We start from the raw sequence: 10,796 nt of genomic DNA on the forward strand, positions 1-10,796 counted from the left end.
AAAAAATCAAGGAATTTTTTTCATAACTAAAACATTTCCGTTATTACTGGCCATTTAAGGTTGTCAGTGTTTCATGGTTCCTGCTTGACAGACACTGTATTTCATATAAAAGGAAAGGTAGTTATTGTTACACTAGATTCAAGGGATGTTTTGAGTGTATTCACTGCTTGTTTACTTATTTTAATTGTGCATTTCTTTGTGGTCAGATATGAGAATTTGATGCAGATCAACTTGGAAGCATCAGAAGTGGATGAAATTTCAGAGATACACACAAAACTGTTGCGTGTAAGTATCTTACAAAGCCTGTGTCATTCTCAAAATGATGTTTCTAAAGAAAAAGCCAAATACACAATTACACAGGTTTTTCTGTGAGTAACAACAGAAATGCCAATATCAGAGATGATTCTTACTTTAATAATACCATGCTTTAGCTGCTTTTAGCAAAGCCTAGGCAGATAATGGGCATATTTCTTCAGTTAAGGTCAGTGAAATGGGTCTATAGCATTAATGTGCTCAGTTTGTTTTCAGCCTCAAGGAATTTTCACTTTACCCAGTGGTAATACTGAACTTTCTTGCTCTTACATAGCTCTCCAGCTCTCAGGGCACAATAGAAACTAGTCTTCAAGATATCAAAACCAAACTTTCTCCAGGTGGTTTACTGGCTGACACCTGGGCAAATCAGGAAGGCATGCATCCAAAAGACAGAAAGTGAGTAACTGTATTAATTGTTTTAATATGTATTGAATTCTACACTGAGTTGTAGTTCTTAAAACTCACCAATAGGTACTTAAGTTTATTATAAAATATCTCATTTTCTTCCTTTTGTCACTCTAGTCCAGAAAGGCTGCAGGCGCTGCTGTGTTCCATCACAGATATTTATTATCAGTTCAAAAAAGACAAAGCAGAACGAAGTAAGTAACTTCTTTGACTCACTTTTAACACAAACTGTAACATAAAGGACAGGTCAGTCCTTGTTCCACTAGGATATTTTTGGTAGGAATAGAGGGTTAGTCAGCAACAGTGAGTATTTTTGTAGGTCTTTCTTAGTAAAACACCATCTTAAAGCCCATATGAATGAATCACCACTATTAATCTCATAAATTTGAATTGCACTTAGTGGAGTTTTACGTAAGTACAACTAATAGAATTAAACTGGTAATGTCTGTCATCTGCTCTGATCCTAGGGCTTCCTTATAATGAAGAACAAATTCACAAGTTTGACAAGTAAGTTTTGAAGTTACCTTTGGTAAATACCATGATTGCTTTCAGGTCCTTCAGGTGCTCTTGCCAATAACCTGTTGTAAATTATAACCTCTTTAGGATGGCTTTGTAAAAAATTGCCTTGAAATAATCTTAAATGCAAAGGATTGACAGCATATGATAATAAGGTGCTTTCTGACAGTGGAGGTTCTTCTCTGATAGACCTTCTAAATGTAGATGTGAAATACCTGTTCATTTTCTAGGCATAACTGTCTTCTAGGAGGTACATTTTCCCCCCGTGCTTTTTAGGGAGGAGTAAGCCCTCAGTAAGAGTGAAGTGACCTCATAACTGAAGTGAAGATAATTTTCCACAGGTGAATGAAATATGGGCTAGCTGAATGAAATTCTTGGAACAACTTAATCTTCCAGGAAGTATACCAAGCAAAATAAATTCTAATGCAGTTCTCCATGCCTGTATAAAATTGTCACTTGAGAGGTGGCCACATGAAGTGTCTGTATGTAACCCAGGTGTCTGGACTCCCGTTAAGCTCCACTGACTCTAACTCTTGAGCAACTGTCAACAGATGCTCTGCTCATGCTGTTGTACTTGTCTCAGGATTGATTCAGTTCCTCATACACAGATGCCTAATACTAATTAAGTTATTCTCCTAGTGGCTGGTCAGTTGAGTGGTTCCCTAGACTTTGCTGTAGGGTGCTGTAGGAATTCAGACACTGCTTCTGTAAAATTCTTCTAAAAGTTCTTGCTGTTGCTACCAGATTACAGATGGGAAGCTAACATGCACAAGGCACTGGTATTCCCAAAACCATGCTTCTTGATTTTTCTGAAGAGAAAGCTGAATGGGATAACTGCCAAGTAGAGGGGAGGTTACCTTAAGGTAAAAGACAGTAGAGGCAGGAAAGACAGATCTTAATATGCTGAAAGAGACTTAGATGTGTCATTGCCCTGCAACAGCAAGGGACTGAACTTCATGTGACAGATAATATGAACAATAATTCTGTAGTATGTTCTTAAGTATATGGTTGGGAAAAAAGGCAAACACTGGGATGCAGTCCATGGCTCTGTTTAAAACTGCACTCCCTTGGGCAGATTAAAGAATTTTTAGGACTTTTTCTGCTACTCAAACTGTGACAATTAATATGTGACGCTTTCATGGGTTTGAACACGGGCATATTTTCTACCACAAGTGTCTCCTTAGGACTGTTCAGGTATCTTTGAGATCCTAACTACATCTTATTTAACTTGATTCACCCCAGAGAGAAATGACAGTGGATTTTGTTAAGAACTGTGTGCCTTTAGCAGTCGAGGCTGCCCTTTGCAGTATTTACCCTCTACACAGAGACTGGAGCAGCACTCAACTAGGTTTGGGCTTTTTCTGATTGAATATAGGTATGCATGCTTGACGACAATCCAGCTAGACTCTAGCTAGAATTTGATTAACCAATAGCTATCATGCAAGACTGAATGAAATACCAGAGGCAGGTGTTGGACTGTAGTGTCTCAGTATCCCTTAGTTTCACTTACTGGTGCAATGCAGAGCATGGTAAGGGAATTAGCAGACTGGGATTACTGTCTGCAACAGTAACCAGAATTGGGTTTTGTTTTGCTTTCCTGTCCTGATCTGCTTGCTTTTTTCTTTTGTCATAAATTTAAGCTGACAGAAAAATCCTGTTTTTTTTTCTTGCATGTGTATTACTCAGCACAAAAGATTATTCATATATGCTGGAAGTTCCAAGAATCTGCAGAAGGCAAATAAGAAATAATAAGAACTTCTGTTGTTTCCATTTAGAATCCCTTTTCCTTAAATGTACCTGCTCACATAAATACTGACTCGGAGAAGACATTTTACCATTTATTGATATAAAAATAATTTTTTTTTTCTCCCTGATAAGGAATATTTTTGAAACATAAAACTGTTAGTTCATGCATTGTGTTGAATTCTTATACCTTACAACAGAATGAATAAAGGTGGCTGAAGGGATTTTAAGTCCATATACCTCTTCTCCACGTTTCAGTAAGTAAATCAGAGGAACAAGGTTTTGAAAGCAGCATAACACTGTTTGGTTGTTTCTGTGTTGCAGGCAGAAGCTGTATTTGCATGCTACAAAAGCCATAGCTCTATTCAAAGATGAATGTGTCAGCAAGTATGATACATTTTTGGACAAGGCTGAGGACTGGACAAGGCAAGCTATTGATTACTTTAATATTTGGTAATGTTCACTGCACCACTTTTATATGAGAAGATCTTAAAAGAAACCTTTGTTTCTTTTAGGAAAATGCTTCACACAAGAAAGCAGTTACTGGCTCTCACCAACCAGTGTTTTGATATCAAAGAAGAGGTATCCAAATACCAGGATTATATAAATGAGGTAGAATACTTCAAAATTCTGTAAAGTGTTTGCATAGATAAGACTGTTCCACATTGTTTAGTGTCATTAGTGTTGTTTATAGTGAGTCTTAAATGCAGTCCTATTAAAATATAGGGCTGCATGGATGTATTCAGAATAGTAGCTTAGAATCATAGAATCACAGCAAGGTTTGGGTTGGAAGGGACCTTAAAGATCATCTGTTTCCATGATGTTGGAGTGGTCTAGAGAGTGGTGTGATTTTTTTTTTTTATTTTTTTTTTTTTTAATCTTGATGAATTTGGAGTTCGGTGGTTTTTTGGGGTTTTAGTGGGTTTGGTTTGTTGGTGGGTTTTTTTTTTTTTTTTTTTTGGGTTTTTTTTTTTGATAGTGTTTGCATTCCCTGCCAAAAAATCTGTGCAAATGGATGTGGGTTCATTGAGAAGTGTTCTGTGTAACTGTTATCATAATGGTATCTGAGCACCTAAAAGATTAACTGAATACTCTTATGAAACATAAAACCACTACTTCCATATGCAAGATGAGGGGATACGTGCTCAAGGGTATATGCTAATGTTGCTGGTACATGAAAGAAAAGGTTTTGTTAAAATTTGGACAGTGACTCTGCAGGATACAAACTTACCAAATTACCTCAAAATTGAGAGAATGAGAGCATTTTCAGGCAGTAACGTTATTATTATTTGTACAAGAAATAAAAAATGAAAGAAGAGCACCTGATAGGTGTATGGCAATTAAGGAATTGTAGAAAGCAGCGTTTTACTTGTTACTGGTTTGTATTTTAGTAGCACCACCAAAGTCAGTTACTGATTAGGATCCTGTTGCTTTAGGATATCTACAAACTTAACAAATAGCTAATTCTTCCTTTAGAGAGTTTATTGTGAAAGTATAAGACAGTTATGAAGGTGGAACAAAGCAGGGAACTACAGGTCATGTCCATACAAAACTTGCTGTGATGATCTCAACTTGGGGAATATCAGCCACCTTACTTCTGTAATGATTTTATGAGGCATCATAGCAATGGAGAATTTGAAGAAGGATTTCAAGGTGGACATCAAGATATATGTGACAACTTAAAACTTACATTTCTTTTTTATCTATTACAGTTACAAGATACTCTGCCACAGAAAATGTTTGCAGCTTCCAGTGGGATGAAACATACAATGAATACAGTCTATCCAAGCTCAAACACATTAGTGGAAATGACTCTTGGGTGAGAAGTTCTTAATTGGATTGATGCAGTATTCTATCCCTGTTCCACAAATACGGTTGACTTAGTGATTGCTGTATTAAGATCAAGAATTTTTATATTTCAGAAAAACTTTATATTGCTAAAGTGATGATGGCACAGATTTAGAAGTGAGTAGGGTACAATACTAATGTATCATTTTAGTAAATAACCAACTCGTTATCTAGTCCTTCTTTTGTATGTAATGATAAGTTGCTGGAAGCTGTGTGGTAGTGGTGAGTGATCACGGCAGACAACTGTCCATATAAAAATTGTAACCTTTCTCTGGCTTCTTGTTACTACAGTATGAAGAAACTAAAGGAGGAAATGGAAGGGGTTGTTAAAGAGCTGGCTGAGAACAATCACATTTTGGAAAGGCAAGCAACTTTTTTCCCTTTTGAGGCTGATACTAGGAACTGCCTTAACTTGATACATTTTGTAGACCCAGAACTTATAACGAGGGATGATTCTGTAATCTCTTTAAATATATTGAACTGCTGATCTGAGGTGTACCCCTCAAAAAAAGTATTTAAAACCTTGAAACATTTCTGTAAAATCATTCTGACACAGCCGTTGTGGCATTTTTATTTCATGTTACTTATGCTTAGCTAGAAAAAATACCTGTTGCACAGATTAATTCTGAATTTAAACACAGTGCTGTTGGAGATCTAGTGGTGTCTTTTACCTCCTCACTTTTAAACATAATTTTTAACAACTGTGGAATTATACCAATCTGAATTAATGATTTTGTAATTTTCAGATTGTTTAAATAAAGTGAGGAGAAAGAGGCCAACATATTTCTTACAAGCCTGAGAGGGTATTGTTGTTATCACACACAGACTGACTTTGCTTTTTTTATTATAACGATGATAAAATATGTAAAAGTAATGACCTCTTGAAAGCTTCACAGTGAATTGCTGGTAGAGCTGAGTTTGGCTTCAGGATAAATTGGTTTTGGTTTGTTCCCCAGTCCCATAGTTGGAGCATAACATCCTCTCTTCCATCTTTTCACATATAAAAGTTGGATACAAATGTGTGTGTTGGCACATGGCAAGGAGAAGGAACCCCCATAAATAAATTGTAATGAATTAAGGATTCATTCTATCATCTAGTCAATCATCTAAGAATATACTGGTGTGTTTTTCATTTTAGATTTGGTGCTTTGACTATGGATGGTGGCCTGCGGAACGTGGACTGTATCTAGTGTTAAAAGGACCTGAAGAGGACTTGTAAATTTTTTCAAAGGGAAAAAAATATTGTTGGGACATGTAAAGGCAGATACTAAATCTGTATCCAGGTTTTATTTCACTCTACAAATGTAGTATTAAAAAAAATGTAAATATGTATAATATGTAAATATAAAAGAAATATCTATCTTTTTTTGGTTAATGTTAGGATAGAATTAATCTTGGCAAGGAATTGAGCCCCTTGGAGGATCTCTGATGAAGTCCTAAAGGTAAAAGTGTTGTTGATGAAATAAGCATTTGTTTGCTTTGTATAGTGCCCTTTTTATTCTCAGAATGCAACTTAGTCTTTATTGCAAGAGGACTTGTGGAACTCTGAACATTATGAATAGCCTTTAAAGGGTGTTTTGGATTTCCTTTAACCACTGCTATTATTTCAGAGTTCAGCTGAATGACTCTGATCATCAGAGAACATGATGGCTGTTTTAAATGAGATCTTTTTAAATAAATGTGAATAGGGACTAAAAGCACAGATAGGACAGAGTGGAAATGCATTTTTCTTCATATCCAAACTGTTAGTTCACTTCTACTCGAGAGAACAGTTTCACTATGTTTTTCGAAGTTCCTCTCCATATCTGGTGCCGCACTGTCTGTAAACATTTGACTGCTTTGTATATGGAAGTTTTGCACTCCAAGTTGTCAGACTGAATGTAAAAATTCCTGGTTTAGAGTACAGCAGTTCCAGAATTTCCCTGAAATCTTGTTGCTCACCACAAGAGAAGTGGGTTCTCAAAATAAAATAGGTTTTTCAGAGTCCTGTTTGCAGGCATAATCTTTAAAAAAGGTTAAAAATTGGTATGAGGAGAATTTGTGGGCAGTCAGGAGACAGACAGCATCATGCCCCAGTGGAAACTGAAAACTGGAAAAATACTTTACCAGTCTAGATCATGAAAAATGACCACATTCACTGCTGACTTAGAACTGAGATACCAAACTTAGGCGGAAAACTTAGTAAGACTATTTATTTATTTTCCAGTATCAGTAGTTAGTACTTTCATTACTACATGATTGCGTTGCAGAGATGGAGAGCAAAACAGTCTGCTCCAAAATATGTAGGAGAGGAGAAAGAGAAGAGGAAAATAAACAGAAACTTGGAAAACATCCCTCACTTTGCTTGGATACTGCAGATGTACTTACTTGTTTCAGATGAAGAGCGTGCAAATTATTGCAGGACTCATTCTTTCCTGGTGGAAACCTGGCCACAGGTGTTCAGTGGTGTCCAGCAGCACATCTGATTGCTGTATCCCATCTGTCAGAAGGGCTGGGCCAACTATATTGAGAACTTTACATACTTAATAGTGAAACATTTAGGTATAAACTAAACAGTGGTAACCTCTGATAGCATCTATTTTGTGATGCTTGATTCCCTGCTTATCTCTCCAGGTCAGAACACAAAACATTTCCATTGCTTTTTTTACAAAACATACCAAATTTATAATTGATTCTTTCTTTGTTTAAAGGAAGAGGAAATTCGCTGCCCTGATGTCAGAGACCTGCTTTCCAGTGTTCATGATGAGAATCAAATATTAAAATGGAATTCAGATATTTTTATAGCCATGAGAGGCTTCTTTCTTTGCAAGCTTTGTCCCCAAAAAATCTAGCTATGCAAAAGGAGTGCAACAGTTTGTTGCATGTTTTTCCTTGGATAGCCATGGAATTCCTGAACTATTTGTTTTAAAATACCAGAATCGTGTCAAACTGGAATGTTTTAATGCCTGTTTGTACATTTGTTCATCCATGTCCACAGTCTCACTGAGTGTCAGTAACACCCGTGCACAAGGTTATAAGTATCATACTCTCCAATTGGGCATAAATTGTGTTTTTTTCCAATATCGTCTGTAACACTTTGCTTTTTCAAAGGCTCTTCATCTTGAAAGAAATCAGGTGTTAGTTGGAATGTATAATTTTCAAAGCTCTTTACTGTGAGGGTGGTGAGGCACTGGAATGGGTTGCCCAAGGAAGTTGTGAATGCTCCATCCCTGGCAGTGTTCAAGGCCAGGCTGGACAGAGCCTTGGGTGACATGGTCTGGTGTGAGGCGTCCCTGCCCATGGCAGGGGGGTTGGAAGTAGATCATCTTAAGATCCTTTCCAACCCAAACCATTCTGTGATTCTATACTGAAACAGTCTGAAAAAGGAAGTTAATGGTAGTAACAATATAGTCTGTATATTGACATATACGCAGCATTCTTTTACAGAGTTGAAAATGTTTTGTTGTGTTTTATGTTCATTTTAAACATTGCTTGGTTTAGTGTTGCTAAACACATCAGTAATCTTATACTTGTTAAAATTTCTTTTCCTAAAGCAATTTTAACTAAGCAGTAGCTAAGGAACTTGAAGTAATTGGTTCATCACCTACCGATTACATTCTCATGAAGCAAATCTACTTTTTGAGTCAAAGTGTGGTGTGTAGTGCCATCAGTTTGGGGCTCAAACTAAGTGTCCTGATGCTATCAGTCGTGCTGCTGATTTGCCAAATGAAGTAATAGAAAGTAATATATGGTTCTTCCTCCTGAAGTGGCTTTCCTGGTCTGGGAGGGTTAGCTTAGTATATTAATTATCTGTTACTTGAACAAACCTGTCTTCATATGAATTGTGAAAATGCATGAGTGAGTGACTTAATGGCATAAATACATCATCAACCACTTACTGCACAGTGTGGACTTACTTCTGTGTCTTTCCATAATTTCACTTTCTGTTAATTTCAGTATTACCTTGTAATTGTTATTATTTTCTCCTACGTACAGTACAAGGCCTGAAACTTGAAGTAGCAAACCATGGCTTAGCTTGCATTAGCTGTGCAGAGAACATGTCCTGTGCAGCAGAATCACCAGCACAGGCTATGCAATATAGCCGCTATTCCTTTTTGGTTTTGACCACTCTGCTGACAGTAGTTCTCTGTAACAAAGGCAAAATTCCTCATCTCTGCTTGGCGTGAAACAGTCCACTGGTGGAGCTCCATCAGTTCTGATTTAGTTTATCACTGGAGAAGTGGCAATCACAGAGTAATTCTGGATACAATACTATGGCAAGGATTAAAAAGCCTGAATGGAAAAGATTGCTTTTTGGTTTTTAAGGCTTGAAGCCTCCAAGAGGGGAGATATGGCATAAACTGCATAAACTTGTTTCGGTAAAATTAAACATGGAACTACTACTAAGTAGTTGCATAGCCTGCTCTTCCTGTGAAATTCCTTCCAGGGAGGGCATGAGATCACTCTGGGTAGCCATGGCTGGTCAGCTAAACCAGGGATGGCCTCTCGCTAGGGACAGGTGCCCAGGCCTGGCTGTGTGGAGGAAAATCTGCGTTGCTTGTGACCAGTCCCATGATGAGCACTTCAAAACTAGCTTGTAAAAATGGACAAAATACACTGGCCACCTGAAGATAAGTTAAAGGAGGAAAAAAATTACTGGGGTCTGGAAAACTGACCTGGGGAAAATGGGAGTGGGTTAGCTGGAAGAACATGAGAAAAGGGGGAGCAAAATTCTTTAGTCATCTGAAGACTATTACAGAAGGTGTCTGTGGTGAAAGGGTTTGAGATTCTGAATATACATCATAGTGCACAAAACGAAACAAAAAATATCTTTCCAAGACTTTTCCAGTAGACTTTCCAAGTTTGGAAAAATCTTCCTAAGAGTAAAGATAGTCAAGTGCCAGAAGAGTGTTCTGGGACCTGAGCAGTATCGGTTGAAGAGCAGTTACATGCTGGCAGCTCTGGTGACCAATCCCACCATTGGCAAGGCTGCACGACCTCTTAATCTTCTGTGCTCTAAACAGGTTTTGGGGGTTGTTACTTGTTCCACTGACTAAAAAAAAATCGTGGTAGGGGGCATATCTCTCAGTGTGGCTTGCTGTTTTGACACTGGTACAAGCCTGGCCAGCAGTCAGTGCACTTGAAGATGCGTTTCTTTTGAAGACCTTTCAGCTCCTATTAGAGGGCAGACTGCTGGCAACAGGTTGAGCTGAGGTGTGCAGCTTTGTGGTCTGCTCCTGAAGTCTCAGACAGGTGTTGGATGCAGTTGGTGACTCTGCAGCCTTCCACAGCCTTACTACCACTGTGCAGCTGCGTCACCACTGCCTGGCTATGGGAAACGTTTCCTGCGGCAGCTGCTTGAAGTGACTCGGGCAGCTCATTTTAATGAGAGCTTAACCAAAGTGCATCACCGGCTCTTTGCCAGCTCCCTGGTGCCAGCATGAGGGTCCCTTCAGCATCCCTGGGTATGCTTATGCTGTCCAGTGCAGGGTTTGTCAGTTCATTGCAGAGCTGGCTGTGAGCAAATGCATCTGGCATGTAGCCCTGCACTGTGCTGGGGACAGCCAAGCGCTGGCTTTGCTTGGCTGGCACATTTGCAAACTCACGGTGAAGGAAGATGACGCTGGCACAATTGTACTGCCATGGGAGCCCTACAGCAACTCCAGCTTTTAGCAGGCTGGAGCAGTTTATAGTCTTCAACGAAATAAGGTCATGAGATTTAACTTCCTCCCCCTTTTATTCACTGGAACCCTCTGCATAAACGTGCAGATGAATTGTTCACAAACCCTGTATCTCCACATCCTGAAAACACATTACAGCCGGGCTACAGCCCACTTTATATCACTTAAAATCTGTGCAAGGCTGCATTAGAGGATGTTTTAATGCCTGACCTGTACCGGTAAGCTCACCAAGTGTTCTCTGGAGCTGTAGGTTTACCAGACCCCCCGGGCTTTCCCTCGCTCACCGCGCTGTGACCTGCCCCCACACGGCTG

General features: G+C 38.6%; 1 protein-coding gene across 1 annotated transcript; it reads left to right on the top strand.

The window, feature by feature from the left end:
- Window positions 1–206: 206 nt before the first annotated feature.
- Window positions 207–6,294, top strand: LOC104410892 (serine/threonine-protein kinase TBK1-like; the record flags this gene model as incomplete). Its single annotated transcript, XM_010021181.1, has 9 exons — window positions 207–285; window positions 587–708; window positions 835–911; window positions 1,185–1,224; window positions 3,301–3,402; window positions 3,492–3,588; window positions 4,689–4,795; window positions 5,116–5,187; window positions 5,963–6,294. Coding segments are annotated over 9 exons (748 nt in total), but the record flags the coding sequence as incomplete, so codon positions are not given.
- Between the last annotated feature and the right edge of the window lie 4,502 nt (window positions 6,295–10,796).

This window comes from Nestor notabilis, unplaced genomic scaffold (genome assembly GCF_000696875.1).
Source record: "Nestor notabilis isolate BGI_N333 unplaced genomic scaffold, ASM69687v1 scaffold32968, whole genome shotgun sequence".
Taxonomy (NCBI): domain Eukaryota; kingdom Metazoa; phylum Chordata; class Aves; order Psittaciformes; family Psittacidae; genus Nestor; species Nestor notabilis.